This window comes from Lipophrys pholis, assembly GCF_963383615.2.
Source record: "Lipophrys pholis genome assembly, chromosome: 3".
Taxonomy (NCBI): Eukaryota; Metazoa; Chordata; class Actinopteri; order Blenniiformes; family Blenniidae; genus Lipophrys; species Lipophrys pholis.
The window spans coordinates 32526056-32542188 of NC_137627.1; the positions used below are offsets into that span (position 1 = coordinate 32526056).

Sequence of the window (16133 nt, forward strand, 5' to 3'; positions counted from 1 at the left end):
CCGTCTCTGCCTTGCCGGGTTGGGGGGGGACGGTGGGTGGGCCTGTTCCCGGGGGTGCGGCGGGACTCGCCGCCGGGGTTGGGGGGGCTCTTGGCCCGCTCGGCCCGGGGGCCCTGCTCGGGCCTTTTCTCGGCTTGGCGGCTTGGGTCGGGGCCTGGGGCCCTGTGCCCTTTATCCTTCTCTTGTGGGCCCCTCTTGCCTGGGGGGGATTCCTCTCTGCATTCTCCGTCGGGTGCTTTTTTGGGCGGGGCCTGGCTCTCTGGGGTGGTTCGCTGGGGTCTCCCCGGGCCTGGGGGGCTGCCGTCTGCTGGGGTGGTGGTGTCCGGGCCCGATGGCCTCGGACCCCGGGGTGTCGCCACGGGTCCCCCCACAACAGTTCCGGTCACACCCAGTGGACAAGCCACACACACACACACACACACACACACACACACACACACACACACACACACACACACACACACACACACACACACACACACACACACGCACACACTTCCACTCCTCACGAAAGGTGCTTCTGAAGTTGCTTGTTCTAGTTACTTTAAAAATCATGTTCCTCTTTTGTTGTTGCCTCTTTGTTAATTCATGTTCCTGCTTCACGTTACTGTTTAAATAGAGCTGCTCAGGCTGGTTAATCTAAGAAATCATCTGACTGCCAAGATAGGGCTGCTCAGGCTGGTTAATCTAAGAAATCATTTTACTGTCTAGATAGAGCTGCTCAGGCTGGTTTAATCCAAAAACAGTTGGAAAGTATTTGGATCAGTGTGATAACTGCAAATAATATATGTAGCACAACAAGGATATTGTATGTTATCCCCTTCCCCCTTTTTATACAAAGTGGAGACGTCTGTCCATCCCTCATCATTTGCCCATTGATGTGAAATCACATTAAATCACTTAATTCAGACTATATAGGGTTGCTTACTGCTTATCATCTGATTTTACACAAGATTTTCTTGTTTAATAATAATACATTTTGTAAGCACTCAAGGATCAGTGCCTTTGTCTTTCATTCACGACTAATGTATGCAATACAATACTAATGATCACTTCATGGTGTTTATGAGGTAAAGTCTGTTCTGAAACATAATTTCACGTTTCCACTTTGTGAAAAAAAAAAAATAATAATTCTCTATGAAAAAAAATGATCGACTTTGATTTTCCACTTTTTTCTGAAGCACATGAGGTTTTATTTTTAACCTCTGGATTTTTTTTTTCTTCAATGGCTCTATAATACTCTTCAGTACACATGCAGCTTACCTTTGTGCCCTTTTGTATAAGTGCAAACCTTTAGTAGATCATCAATGTGTATAACATCAGCTGTTAAAATTAAATAAAAAAAACATTATAAAGAGCAGACAGCAGCCTAAAGATCTACGTGTGCCCAGGTGGCTCACCCAGTGACTTAAAAAAAACAAAAGTCAAATGACTCCTAAACGAGTCTGTGTGTGTGGTCGTTCCCAAAAGGCTTCACTTTGACCAAAAGTCTGTCCTTTTTCCGGGTAGCAACAGCTGTGGAAAGGCGCGCGTGGTATTTTTAATTGGCCTGTTGATATCGGTAGGCCGTGATTGGACGGCCGCGCTCCTCCCGCGTTCTGGAGGCTTCTAAGCGGAAGCGTTAAACTGGGAGGAGCGGCCGCTCCCACGTCTCTACCCGACCGACACAGAGCCACTGTCAACCCCGGAGCAGGACCAGGAGCAGCCGTTACACCCAGAGACAGACTCCGAGGTGGAAGAACCAGCCTGCAGTTAATAACGAGCTGCTGCGAGCATTTTATTTTCCGACGAGAGATTGAGAATATCACGGAGGTAAGTCGAGCGACGTAATACCTTTTTCTTTATATATATTAAATGTCATGTAACGGCTAATAACCTTTTTTTCCTTTTAACTCTGTGATTAAACGTATTGCTTTTGCTGTCGATTTATTAGTTTTTTTTTCCTTATGTCGTTTTTTTTAATACAAACTTATCGCGACTGAAAAGTGTCTTACGTCCAAGTCGGCATGCCTCCCCCCTGCAGGGTTGGATTTGAAGAGAATGATTCAGAAAGAAAGATCCAGAAAGTTCCCAACCCTCCTAAAGTATGAGCTGGCACACCCTCATGCTCAGACCTGCTGCAGACGGATCAGGGCCTGGTGTTTCTCCGCGCAATCTCGCCATTACTCTATGACTAAATCATAAATAACGTGTCTTTCTATGCAAAGTTTGCATGTTCTTCCCGTGCGTCCACTTCACACCCGCAGGCCTTAAAAACGTAATGAAGTTAATTGGTGACCCTCAAATTTTCCCTCGGTTGTGAATGTGTGTCCCTGTTTCCTCTTCCGGATTTAACCTGCCTTCGCCCATGTTCTGCTGGGAAAAGCTCCAGTGTCAAGAGACAGTGAGAGAGCGAGCGAATGACATTAAATAGTTCCTGAAAAGGAAATTCCCTGACCGTCAACTTTATCTTTTGTAATATTCCTTGCTCTAAATGCACCCCAAAGGCTCTACCCTTGTAAGTGAAACCCCGAGTCACAAGGCGCTTGTAGATGAGACACGATGTGCTGAACTCACTACCATAAAAATACTGTGAATAATTAACAATGCTGCACTAAACACAAGGAAGCTCCAGATTTATTGGCAACTGGAACCTGTGATAACTTTTCCTAACAGAGCTGCTCCAGCTCAGCAGTATTTTAAGGCTTATCTGCTTTGAAAAGCACATTTTATCAGTTCCCACTATAGTTGTTTAGATTCAGGCCTAGGCTCTTACTTTATTTCTCCCATTTTTTTAATCTCAAAATCTGAAATGGTTTATTTTTTTGTCGTGAAGCATCATCTAACTTCCGCTAAACTTCACATGGCAGTTGCTTCTAAAAATGGCTGCAGATCAATGGTATAATTTTCGTATTGCTCTGTAATGGACACACTTACCCTCCCAAACATAAAGAAAATGGCACCTTGAAAACCAAGCAAACTTATTTTGCACTCCTTGATGCTGAGGTTCCCCGAAAATAGCAAAGCAGTCTTTAAATGTGCCCTTTAACATCATGTGATGCTTCTTTATCCTAAACAACTCAACACTAGTTTCATCAGCATTTTGCTTGGAGCACAATCAAGTGGATCTTTGACAATGCTGCCGTTTGTATAGCATGTCAGCTTTCAAGTCCTGCTAATATTAGTAACATTCACCCCACTTTCATTGCAGCAAAGCCCACCAGCCAGCAAGACTTTGTCGAGACCTAGTGACCTCCCATGTGGCTTAACATTAGGCTAACATTACAGTGTATTGATGATCTGCTGCTCCAGCAACCGTAAACATGGTGGTTCCGAGAATTCGTGGCTTACTGAGCTATCCTAAACTCGCTGTTTAGCCTTTTTCAGTTTGTTTTTACTCTCCTGAAATTTTTATGTTGTAATATAATCCAGGGTATATAAAGTTATTAGGTTGTTTGCCGTCACATATGGCAAAAAAGATGGAAAGATTATTTCTTTGTAAAGTATTGTGAATTGCCCTGTATTTGAATGGTGCTCTATAAATAAATTTCCCCTCCCTAAATATAGTAGGAAAAGTATCCAAATAAGTACATTTATTTATTTATTTTTAAGCCAAGGTTTCCCTCTTATTTGTTTGTGCCTTGATGAAGCTGGCCTCTCTCATGCTGTCAGAAATAAAGAGGCTTGAAAACAGGTGCTGTGGACCTTCTCTTCACTTTGACAGTTTGTTTCCACTTCTGTTTGAGCCACTCAGACTCTGATAATAGCCCAATTACGCCACCCTACAACTGTGCATCGGTAGCCACCCACAGTGCTTAGAGAGAGCTTATGTTACTCATCTGTTACATACCCAGGTTGTCACCATAGTGGCAATATATGAGTGACAGTGAATCACTTGAACTCTTTCAGGAAACATGTCCAAGGGACCAGCAGTTGGCATTGACCTGGGAACTACCTACTCCTGCGTAGCCGTGTTCCAGCATGGTAAAGTGGAGATCATCGCCAATGACCAGGGGAACAGGACCACACCCAGTTACGTTGCCTTCACAGACACAGAAAGGTTGATTGGCGATGCAGCAAAGAATCAAGTGGCCTTGAACCCTACCAACACAGTATTCGGTATTAACACTTATTTTTCTTCTTTTCTCATAAAGACTCAAGATGATTTAAAAAATCCCTTAAACTTCTGCTTACTCATTGCATCTTTTCTTGCTTTCCAGATGCAAAGCGTCTCATCGGACGTCGTTTCGATGACCCCGTGGTCCAGGCTGACATGAAACACTGGCCCTTTAATGTTATCAATGATGATTCACGCCCCAAAGTAAAAGTAGAGTACAAAGGTGACTCCAAGACCTTTTACCCAGAGGAAATCTCCTCCATGGTGCTGCTGAAAATGAAAGAGATTTCTGAGGCATACCTTGGCAAGGTACACTTAATTCCCCCAAATAAAATGTTTCATATCAATTCTTTTCTTTGTAAAACTGGATATCCGCATGAGACTGCCACTCTTTGATTTAATGAGTGAAGCAGTAAATTTGATGTTGGGTGATTTCACTCGATTTCCTGTAGATTAACATTAGCTGATTGCTTAGCCACAGTTTAAAATTGCTGTTACTGTCTCATGAACCTGTCAATGGTTTCCTTCTTGCAGACTGTAACGAATGTTGTGGTGACTGTGCCGGCCTACTTCAATGACTCTCAGCGTCAGGCCACCAAAGACGCAGGCACCATTTCTGGACTCAATGTCCTCCGAATCATCAACGAGCCAACGGCTGCTGCTATCGCCTATGGCCTGGACAAAAAGGTCCGGTAACTCCTGAGACTGCAGAGTTCTTCAAGATGAGGGTTTTTGTTTATTTGTTTTTTGTGGAAAATAATGGAAAGTATTTCTTATTTTAGGTTGGCGCAGAGAGAAACGTTCTCATCTTTGACCTGGGCGGTGGCACGTTTGATGTCTCCATCTTGACTATAGAAGATGGCATCTTTGAGGTCAAGTCCACAGCCGGCGACACACACTTGGGCGGTGAAGATTTTGATAATCGCATGGTCAACCACTTCATCGCTGAGTTCAAGCGGAAGCACAAGAAAGACATCAGTGACAACAAGCGGGCGGTGCGTCGTCTGCGCACGGCATGCGAGAGAGCCAAGCGCACGCTGTCGTCCAGCACCCAGGCCAGCATCGAAATCGACTCTCTGTACGAGGGCGTCGACTTCTACACCTCCATCACCAGGGCGCGGTTCGAGGAGCTGAACGCCGACTTGTTCCGAGGAACGCTGGAGCCTGTGGAAAAGTCTCTCCGTGATGCCAAGATGGACAAGGCTCAAGTCCACGACCTGGTCTTGGTTGGCGGCTCCACTCGCATTCCAAAGATCCAGAAGCTGCTACAGGACTTCTTCAATGGAAAGGAGCTGAATAAGAGCATTAACCCTGATGAGGCGGTGGCGTATGGCGCAGGTATGTAGGTACAGCAAGAGGTTACTTTATATCAACACATGGGCGGCGCATTTAAATTGTGACCCTGTATGTTTTGTCTGCAGCTGTGCAGGCAGCCATCTTGTCCGGTGACAAATCTGAGAACGTGCAGGACCTGCTGCTGCTGGATGTGACCCCGCTGTCTCTGGGCATCGAGACAGCTGGCGGTGTCATGACGGTTCTCATCAAGAGGAACACCACTATCCCCACAAAGCAGACCCAGACCTTCACCACCTACTCAGACAACCAGCCTGGCGTGCTCATCCAGGTGAGACCAGCGTCTGTTCTTAAGCAACATTGGTTGAAACATACCGTCGGGAGTTTAAAGAGCTTCTGTGACACTGTGTTGCCAGGTGTTTGAAGGTGAAAGGGCCATGACCAAAGACAACAACCTGCTGGGAAAGTTTGAGCTGTCCGGAATCCCCCCGGCCCCGCGAGGCGTTCCTCAGATCGAGGTGACCTTTGACATTGACGCCAACGGCATCATGAACGTGTCTGCGGCCGACAAGAGCACCGGCAAGGAGAGCAAGATCACCATCACCAACGACAAAGGTAACCGAACGACATCAAAGCCTGTAATACTTCAAATGTGATGCACGGTGCTCAACCTCATGGCTCTTGAAAACGAAACCTGTCTGCAGGTCGTCTGAGCAAAGAGGATATTGAGCGCATGGTGCAGGAAGCAGAGCAGTACAAGGCCGAGGACGACGTGCAGAGAGACAAGGTCAGTGCCAAGAATGCTCTGGAGGCTTACGCCTTCAACATAAAGTCCACGGTGGAGGATGACAAGCTGAAGGACAAGATCAGCGATGAGGACAAGAAGATGATTCTGGATAAGTGCACAGAGGTCATCAGCTGGCTGGATAAAAACCAGGTGAGAGAAACGAGCCAAGTCTGACATTTTCACGGCAACTCTATTTAAATGTATCAAATGTTGGTATGTATAATGAAATTTATCATCTTTTCTTTTTGCCCGTCAGACTGCAGAGAAGGAGGAGTTTGAGCACCAGCAGAAGGAGCTGGAGAAGCTGTGTAACCCCATCATGACCAAGCTGTACCAGAGTGCAGGCGGGATGCCTGGGGGGATGCCTGGGGGGATGCCCGGCGGCTTCCCTGGAGCCGGCGGCGCTCCCGGAGGAGGCGGAGCTTCATCTGGACCCACCATTGAGGAAGTCGACTAAACTACAGCTCTAACACAAGTTGCTCTTCTAAGGCTGATGTAAAAGTTTTTGCTTTGGTGTTATCGCAGCAGTATTTCCTTAAAGGTTTTGGGATGATCTAGACATTTTCTTTAATTTTGTAATCTTTGTAAGCCTGGCTTAAGGAAGCACTTTGCACGATCACTTTGTTGGTGAGCAGTGAAGCTAATGAATGTTTTCATTACCACGGTGCGTTTCTTTTGGTTGCTGAAACTGTTTCTTCTGCACAAATGTATACAAAATTTCTGAAATAAGACTTAATAAAATATTTTTTTGGTTTTGATCCACTTGGCTCCATTTAAAGGTTTCCCGTAGAGCCATTTAACACTTATTTTACTTTCATTTGAGCAAATACTATACCATACAAATACTGGTTTGTCTCATCCAATGTGTGAACAGTGGTAGCTGGTATACACTGATATTTATGTTCTCAAACTAGTTAGGGATTATTTAATCCAAACGATAAAGCTTAAAGTAGGCTGGAAATAAAGCTCCAAACTTCCCGTTACAAAGCTAATTTACAAACATCTTAAATAAAGCCATGTCGTTTGCATACACATGCTGACCAATTTGTGCTTTTGCACGCCTTCTGCAGTGATCGACTCAGAATAATATCCTCATCCACAACAACAGAGATTATTCGAATAAAGGTGTTGCATTAACATCTGTTGGTGTGAAAAGATTAGAGTTGAGATCCTACAAATACAAATAAACTTTGATAAAAATGGATTTGTGGAAGAAATTAAACGAGAAATTTCCCTTTCGGCTTACAGCGAGAATAAAATCATTTCGAGTATGGCTGAGAGCTTTTCTGTGAGATGTTTTTGTGTTTCCTGGGTGCTTGGATGTGGGTTTTCTGTTCCCATAGTCTAAAATTGGTGAATCAAAGTTTGCTGGTAGGCGTCAATAGGAGAGCATGTTGCTCCCTATGTTTGCCCTCTGTTCAGGATGTGCCCTGCCCTCAGCCGGTCTGCTGGACTCTGACGATGCATGTTTTTACAATAATTTCTCAGGCATGAGGACAATGTAAAACACAGACTTAGAGAGAAATAGCTTTTGATAAAATGGATTTCACTGCCTCAAAAGTCCTCAAAGCAGAGTCACATTCACCCATTCACACATCAGCAGTAATGGTCGCCATGCAATCTGTCCACTGAGCAATTTGGGTGTCAGTGTGTGGCTTTATCACGTGACCATATAGACATATGGGGGAGTGACCCTGCAGCCTTCCTATGACTGAACCAGTCACACCGCTGATCTCGAGCTGCAGAACAGTTTTGCCTTCATTTTCCATTCGCCGTCTTTCAGAATAAAAGTTCACATTGAAATTACTTGATACTATTTGAATGAGTTTTGTGTGTCACATATTAGTACTCATGATGAATACTAACAATTGTCTGCATTTTTCTCATTTATTTTGCGAGTTCGTGAATGTTTACAGGAAGTGGTTGGGTTCCTGGGAGCACTGGTTCCTCCGTCTCACATTACAGAGCAGCGCTGTTGCACGTGTGGAAAATGTGTCTCGGCAGCGTTTGGCAGGTCAGCGTGAGTTGGGGTTTCTTGGGCATTCGTGCATCCGGTAGGCACACATGTAGAAGATACCTTTAAAAAAAAAAAATATATATATATATTTGTAAGACAAGCACAGGAGGAATGAATCCCAGTCAGTAGATGCATACCTGAGAAGAATGTGAGCACCACTGCCACCCAGCCCATTATGTAGGACCAGGAGAAGCGCCAGCTGCCATAGCGTTTACCGTAGTAGTTCACCGTCACTCCGGTGTAGACCGCCATCGCCAGCAACACGAAGAAGCCTACACACAGAGGCAGAGATACGGCGTCACCCGACAGCGCGGAGGCTTGTTTCTACAGTACGTTTCATGTGGTGGAGGGGATCTTTACAGGAGATGAAGAAGAGGATGCCGGCTGCAAAGGTTTTGTCAAACCCGTCGAAGGAGGAGTAGTGAATGAAGGCCATGACCCCGAGCACGATGCCAATGAAACACGCCAGCAGGGAGAGGATCATGAAGGCCCTGGTGGCATCCCAGTAAGCTGTGGGAGGAAGGCAGACTGAAGTTAAGACAATCTGGCATGGGCTGCACAGTAGCCGTTACCGGTCGCGACATATAGTAAGAGACCCATGTGTGGATTGTGCATGTTCTCCCTGCGAATGCATGAGGTTCCTCCCACAGTCCAGAACATGAGTTTGAGCTTAACTGATTAGTCTAAAGTGTCTATGTGTGTGGCTCCAGCGCCTCACAGTCATACGCTACATACAGCCATGTAGAATGTGGATTGTTGTTTTAATTACACTTTTAGTCATACTCATTCATTTAGCACACGGCTCAATTCCGCCATCTAGTGTTTGGCAATAGACCCTGACAAACACTTATCATTTGAGCAAATTAACTATAAAATATCCTTTTAACAAGTCTCAAAATGATGTTTTCACCTACATGGAGGACTCCCCTACACAACAGTCATGGAAAACATAGATTTATTGTTTCTATTCACACGACAGTTGTAGAATTTCGCACTATTTCATATTTTGTAAGCCCAATAACCCCCGGAGGGAAGCAACCCCCAGTGTTGATCAGGGTCACGGACCAAGTGTCAGCAAACTAATACATATAAATGAGGATGTGCCTGCCAGTGCACAAGCAGGAGGGAGAGGCCCAGGCTGAGCTCACCGATGCTGTCTGTGTGTGTCATGCATTTCCCGGGCACACAGTACCGCCACAGTCCCTGGTGCATGTAATTGCTGGAGTGACGATACTGCATCCAGTAGTCAGTTGCCGTGGAGACAATGAGGAGTATGTTCCCAACTCCAGCACAGAATAACCCTCCTCCCATGAAGCTGTACATCCTGCAAAAAAAAAAAAAAAAGAAACCTGACAAAAACAAACCAAAACTGACTGACATGGAAAGAAAGAGGAGCAGGTCAGGGCCTGGCCCGGCATGTACCAATTAGAGAAAGTGCTCCTTGTGAGGGGGGGGGGGGGGGTGTGCATGAATAAAACAACAGTGAAATACATTCAGGAGGGTCCCACCAAAGTCGTGCTTGGAGCTTGACAGATCTGATTATAGAAGCATTACTCATTAGACGACACGGACAAGAATCCAGCTCAGGCTGACAAGTCATTACCCTCCAGCACTGACACACACTGAGGGCAGCAGCCATCTTTAACCCTTCATCGGGCAAGTCACCATGGATTCTCACACGTGCTCCTTATGATGTTTTCTTCTCAACCGACAGGAAGTTGTTGGGAAGGTATATTTGTTGCCTTCATTTATTATTTTCATTTTTAATTTCTTTATTAAGTTAAAGTAATACATGTATTTTTTTGATTATTTTATTTTATTATTTATATATATTCTATTTTCATTATTCTCAAGCAAGGGGCAGCTAAATATTATTGCGGGGGAGGGGGAGGGGGTTCCCTTCCAATCATGGAAGCGATGGTTTGATAATTTAGGGTGAACTGTTTTTTTGTTTTAATTTTTGCTTTCACGAAAGGAATGAATGAATAAATGAACGAATGAATGAATGAACGAATGTGTTATTTCTGTTGTGTTTCTTCCTCTCAAACAATATAGTTAAAACAAATTCCTGATATTCAGTATTTCGCTTTGTTATTCAGCGTGGTTGATTTCCTTTGAACTTTTGAGAAGAATCTGTGAAAACCACCTAATCTTGCAAATTAAATGAAAACAACTGTAAGATTTCTAATGTGAAAGTCTCTTGGGAACAGCTATGCTTTTTTTGTGGCCTGTGCATATCAACACCCATTAACAATTGCATCTTAAAATGTGAAAATGTTTTTGAAAACTGGCAAATCACGACTCGGCATGAGACACAGTCGGGGGGACACAATGTGTTTCACTCATCAGAAGGTGTCATCCTCCTGCACTTTGAGATTGGCTGATTTATATCGATTTGAAGTCTTGAAGTGAAGAAATAACCTTCAACAACACCTTAAGGTGCACAGATTTTATTGAGTGCCTTATAGATAGGTAAAAAAACAACCTTCAGTACTAACAAACATAACCACTGGATTTTTCTGAGATGCTGGACTGTATGAGCAAAACTCAATAGAGTAAAAACGGCATCAAACTTGAATAATTTCAAACAAATGAGTTCTTTTTAAACCTGTTAAAGAGAAACTTCAGAGTCTCAAGAAGCTTTTACGCACAAATCAATAAATAATATCAGTTTTTCCAAACAGAACACAGCAGAGGTGAGTAGATTACTCTTGTATTTGTATTGATTACATACCTTTTGTCTTTATACTCAGGATTGGAAAAAAAAAGAAGCAAATATCAGAGATTCCAATATAACGGGGTTGTCAAAGCACAGAGGAGCCCCGATATTACCCAGGATGGCAGGAAAGTTTTGTTTGCACGTAGGAAACCGAGCGAACAAACGGTCCGCTGGAACAATGAGGCACGCTGAGCCACAACCAATCACAGAGGATGAGTTTTGTGTTTTGGGGAATCTGCTGAAAATACAAAAACTGTTAAAGCGCTGTGCACAACTCGGTAATAGTGATGACGCAGGGCTTTTCATTCAAACTGCTCCACAACTACACAAAGAGCACTCACGGCTCGCAGTCGTACTGCTGCAGAAGAGATTATTATAAATGGTATAAATACGTATATATATTTAAAAAAAGACACAATAACCCAACAGTCCAGGAACCCTGTACCAGACACTCATTGAAATAGTTTCATTACAGGAGGTTTCTGCAGCTACTTTAGGAATTTAAAACAACAGTGTGAAACTCCTGTTAGTTCAGGGGTCACTCACAGAATCATTCAACCACAACTGGACCGTATCAGCAATATGATGTCTGAGGAGTAATCACAGTAAGAAACCCTGGACAGTCAAGCATGACATTCTTAAAAACATTTGATTTGCTATAATATTGTGTTTTCCCAGCAGCGTTGCAGAAGCAGAGTCATTTTTTAGTAATTTCCCCTGGATGTTTGTTCTCTATATGTTGCAATATGATATATTGTTAAACTATTCATGATCCATTAACATGATTTAGTGCAGCAGAAGCTGAATGTACGTGTTTGGAAGCATAAGTAAATACAGTTCAGTCATTTTCAAGCGATGTATACTGTGTGTGTGTGTGTGTGTGTGTGTGTGTGTGTGTGTGTGTGTGTGTGTGTGTGTGTGTGTGTGTGTGTGTGTGTGTGTGTGTGTCTGTCTGTCTGTATATATATATTCAATTCATGTGCCATGTATCGTGCAGCCCTGAGTTTAATGTTAATTTTTAACAAAATCTTGACATTTTCTCCCAAAAAAGTGCAATCTGAAAAGAAGATAAAATCTAGCAGGCAAGTTAAGAACAAAAGTTATTTCCTTGTTTTTTTATTTTTTATTTTATATATTTTTTTTACTTTGCCAGGCCAGATTGAACCTCCTGGGGTCTGGTTTTGGGCCGTGGGCGAGATCTTTGACACTCCTGCTTTATAGTCAATATAAGATCCACTATTACTCAAATCTGTAGTCAAGTGGTGTCAAACTGAAAAAAACAAAACACATTTGTTTAAAAAACAATTCCCTGAATGCGTTTTATATCTTCATTCAAGATTGCATTGAGTGTATGGAGAGCTACTGTCCAATAAAATGTGTTATCTATTGAGAAAGCACAATAAAAATGACTTACTTGACCCCTTGCAGCAGGTTTATTTGTTCACTGCAAATGTTTAATCGCAGTGGTTTATATTTTTAAGAGAAATGCATCCATCAGGTGCACTGTCTGTAACTAGGAGTCGCTTTTCTATAGATAATGGCACAGACTGTTGTTCATGCTATTATAATAGATCCTATAGCACTTATCTCAACCATAAGTATGACTGATATCCATTGTATTCTAACGTTCCCTTCAATTCTAGAAGAAAGTAAATATAGTCACTTGTGCATTTCTAACCTGCCAGTAGAGCCTTTAAACACACTTCTCGTAGCAGCTGATCGTCGAAATGTCCTGAAAATCAATCCACTTAAAAGCCGAGATGCATGGAGTGAATAATGAAGATACTACAGACGCTGTGCTCACTGCAGTGCATTTTAAAGTACTACCAGTTACTCACACCAATAATTAATCTTACATTTAGGTTCATATTTTTAAACCCTGTTTTTTTTTTAATTGGCACTCGGTGAAGCCGGGAGGGATTCATTTAATTGCAGATGAAAAATTGCTTGTAGATTCATAAAACAACACACACGCGGTAACGTACTTGACTGTACCTAAACAGAATAAATTCACAGGAGAGCCGCATACACTCACTTAACTCGGGAGAAAAAGAGGTAGATGTCTAATAGAGCTGCGGTTTGGGAGAGATTGGGTGAAGAAGCTGCATTAAAAGTGATTTATTCTTGTACTCGCACGTCATAGAAACAGCGGGGGCTGAAAGACTGTATTATTAGTGTGAAATAAGCTGTTTGCTGGTGTGTTGATGTAACAGTACTACATAGAGGGAGTTTTGGTCCCAGTCATCAGTGCTGACAGATATGAGGAGGGTGTATTCACACAGTTTTGAAACAAATGAAAAAAACCTAAAACAAAACAAAAAACACTTCAAAATAACCATCATGCTTTACCTTTTACATTTTTCTAAATCAAGTAAAAAACAAAACAGGCTGAGACCAATATTAGTAATATGAGACGCATCAAATCCCACATGTAAATAACTCCCAGTATACAGGAAAAAAAGAGCTGACAGTGCAACTTCCAACTTTGCTGTTAATAAAGTGAAACTCTGAAATGTTTAAAAAATACGTTTTAATCCATGTTCAGTGAGTTTCAACTGTAAAAACTATCATTATGAGACTTCTTTTTTTTTAATACATTGAATGTATCTCATTTAACTTTTCAAACTCAAACCATGTCTGTTGTGTGTCTGGATTTCTTAATGTTTGTGCCGCCGCTTTAGTTATTTGCTTTTAGATTTCAGTTTTTGAGTAAAAAAAAGTCCCAAAAGGTTTTTGCGTAACAAGTGTTATTTATTTATTTATTTATACTATTTTCTGGTGATTGTGTATGAGTCACCTTTCATGAGGGTGTCTAGTGTTTAAAAGGCCGAAACGCACCCTGAGTGAAAAGTACACTCCTGATGATGCGTCCCAGAATGTACATCTTTCCCATGTGTGAGACGCAGCTCAAACAAGAACAAACTACATATTTGGAAACAACGAGTTGTTAGTATGTGACTGATTAGTCGACTGAAACATGTAAACCAGGGATTTTATTCCTAATTATCCCATTTCTGAAGTTCATGTCTGATTTTATTACTACATTATTTATAAAAATTTGTTATCCTTTTTTTAAAGTTTGGGTCTACCTACGTATATTTGGAAGTGAGTTATTTGCGTCCTGAAACTTATTGAGAATCAGAAATTTAATGAACAGACTCATCAGACCGTTCAGTGGTCCAGGGGGGCATTTCAGGTTTTTTTCTTTCTTACTCCCCCAATAGTGAGGAGTTTGCATGTTCTCCTTGTGCAGACAAGTGTTTCCTCAGTTCTCCCATAAGATTGTTTTTATATACAGGTATGTGTAACTGGTGACTCTAAACTGCTCTTTGGTGTGATTGTTGGACTAAACAGTGTCAACAGGCAAATTGTTTGTCTTTTCTCATGTCCACATGTTGCATCAATGGAAGCTGTTGTTTTCATTAGATCAATTCAATACCCTCAAAAAATATTATGGTGCAAAACAGAAGATAATCAGTGAATGAAATTCATCAAGTCTTTTAACATTTGAACCCTTCTATGTGGACCTGGTTAAACAGGTTGATTGTCTGTGCAGCTTTCACTTCCATCCCAGAAGACAGACTGGAGTCACAGTCACGCTGCAGTCTCCGTTTCTTCCACTAGGTGGTGCCTGTTTTTTGTTTTTTAGTCTTACAGCAAAACACTGAATCATTGCTTGGACCTTTGACTCATATTTAATAGATTAGTCCCCACAGATTTGAGGAATACTTATTTTTATGCAGCATGACAGCTCCGTATGCCATTTAATCTCTGTCCACACTCATTAATCATTATTTCATGGCTCAGAAATCCTCACTTTGCTTTTAAGATGAAGCTTAAAGCTTCAATAGAGAAGAAACCTCAGTGGGTTGTGTCTGTTTATGTTTGTGGAACTTTCATTCACTCTCTTCTTTATTGTGTTCATCATAAACACACACACACACACACACACACACACACACACACACACACACACACACACACACACACACACACACACACACACACACACACGCACACACACACTGCTGTTTTTAGTTTCCTCTCGTTGTATCATTGTATCAGGATGTCTTCTGACCAACACATTGATCAGGATTGTCTCCTGACAATTACAGTGGAATTGATTTACACCCTTTTGCACGATGAAGATGTCAAAACGTCTTTTCGCTCACAAACCTGACGCCTTTGTGTCTGAGTCACTTGTTGTAGCCTGATATTCAGTCTGACCTTCAGTGTGCAGAACATTTTGTGTGGAGTTTGAAAATTGAAGGCTGTTTTCACATTCATCTACTTAAGAGGGGAACTTTCTATCTCTTCTCACCAGACCTGCACACGTGGGCCTTTTTGTTCTGATACCTCACAACCAGTTTCTATTTTACTTGTAATGTTGGACATGGGAAATAATGATTATTTTACAAATCACAAGTCAAGCTAAGCATAATTTCTGTTTTGACGTTAGGTTAAATATTTGATGCAGCAAACCTGTATCAATAATTTGTCTTGTTATCAATTCTTTCTTCTTTTTCCAGAATGCAGGGAAGCAAACAAACAAAAAAAAAAACCCCTGCAAGATCAGTCTTAGATTGAAACCCAGACTTCTGGATTGAATCGGTTGCATGTTTGACCCCCATTAGCACCAATCACCACTACAATCCTCCTCATAGTGTCTGATCTGGATCTGAGGTATTGATTCACTCAAATTTGTCAGATGCCAGTTATAACCAAAATATCAAAGTTCTCTGATAATCAAACAGAGTCTCTTTAAGTCTTGATTAGCTTCTTAAAGAGATTCTCCAAACGGTTCAACAAGCAGCTGAGTCAATCCTCATTCTTCTTCTGAGACAAACATTATGCTCAACAACACATGATCGGCTCAAATGGAGTCACATTAAAGAGAAGTTTTGCAAAAAAGCTGAATTATCGCTGTGTCCATTCTCCTCCACTGCAGGGAGCTGTGGCTCGCTCAGAGAGGTTCCTCTGGAGCAATTTATCTTTCAACTGCATGGAAATATTTAGATAAGTTGGACAGTTTAAGAGGAAAATGCTCAAGATTTCACAATTCACTGATTCTCTTCTGTTTACTTCTCACCTTTTTTACGACCACGTGTCACCATGTTGGTAAAGTTATCTCACATAAACATATATTTTACACTAATTTGGTAATATGATATAAAAGTCCAATACTATAGGTCCTATATTCATGTTGGCTTGCAGCTGTGTG

At 42.1% G+C, this 16133-nt stretch overlaps 2 protein-coding genes across 2 annotated transcripts; one reads left to right on the forward strand and one right to left on the reverse strand.

The window, feature by feature from the left end:
- Positions 1-1606: 1606 nt before the first annotated feature.
- Positions 1607-6934, forward strand: hspa8b (heat shock protein family A (Hsp70) member 8b). The gene is made up of 9 exons (XM_080459967.1): positions 1607-1812; positions 3889-4098; positions 4200-4405; positions 4631-4783; positions 4879-5434; positions 5518-5720; positions 5806-6004; positions 6094-6326; positions 6433-6934. The coding sequence occupies exons 2-9, from the start codon at positions 3894-3896 to the stop codon at positions 6631-6633; spliced, it is 1956 nt and encodes a 651-aa protein (XP_080316093.1). The 5' UTR covers positions 1607-1812; positions 3889-3893; the 3' UTR covers positions 6634-6934.
- A 1152-nt stretch (positions 6935-8086) lies between these two features.
- On the reverse strand, positions 8087-9516 carry lim2.3 (lens intrinsic membrane protein 2.3; the record flags this gene model as incomplete). The annotated part of the gene is made up of 4 exons (XM_080460226.1): positions 8087-8148; positions 8331-8465; positions 8554-8703; positions 9342-9516. The coding sequence occupies 4 exons, from the start codon at positions 9514-9516 to the stop codon at positions 8087-8089; spliced, it is 522 nt and encodes a 173-aa protein (XP_080316352.1).
- Between the last annotated feature and the right edge of the window lie 6617 nt (positions 9517-16133).

What these genes read in the sequence shown, in the direction of transcription:
- hspa8b (XM_080459967.1), top strand. Translation starts at nt 3,894, where the DNA reads ATGTCCAAGGGACCAGCAGTTGGCATTGACCTGGGAACTACCTACTCC. An exon ending in GGCGGTGGCGTATGGCGCAG is followed by an intron (nt 5,435 to 5,517) that starts GTATGTAGGTAC and finishes TTTTGTCTGCAG; the next exon opens with CTGTGCAGGCAGCCATCTTG. An exon ending in AGCCTGGCGTGCTCATCCAG is followed by an intron (nt 5,721 to 5,805) that starts GTGAGACCAGCG and finishes CTGTGTTGCCAG; the next exon opens with GTGTTTGAAGGTGAAAGGGC.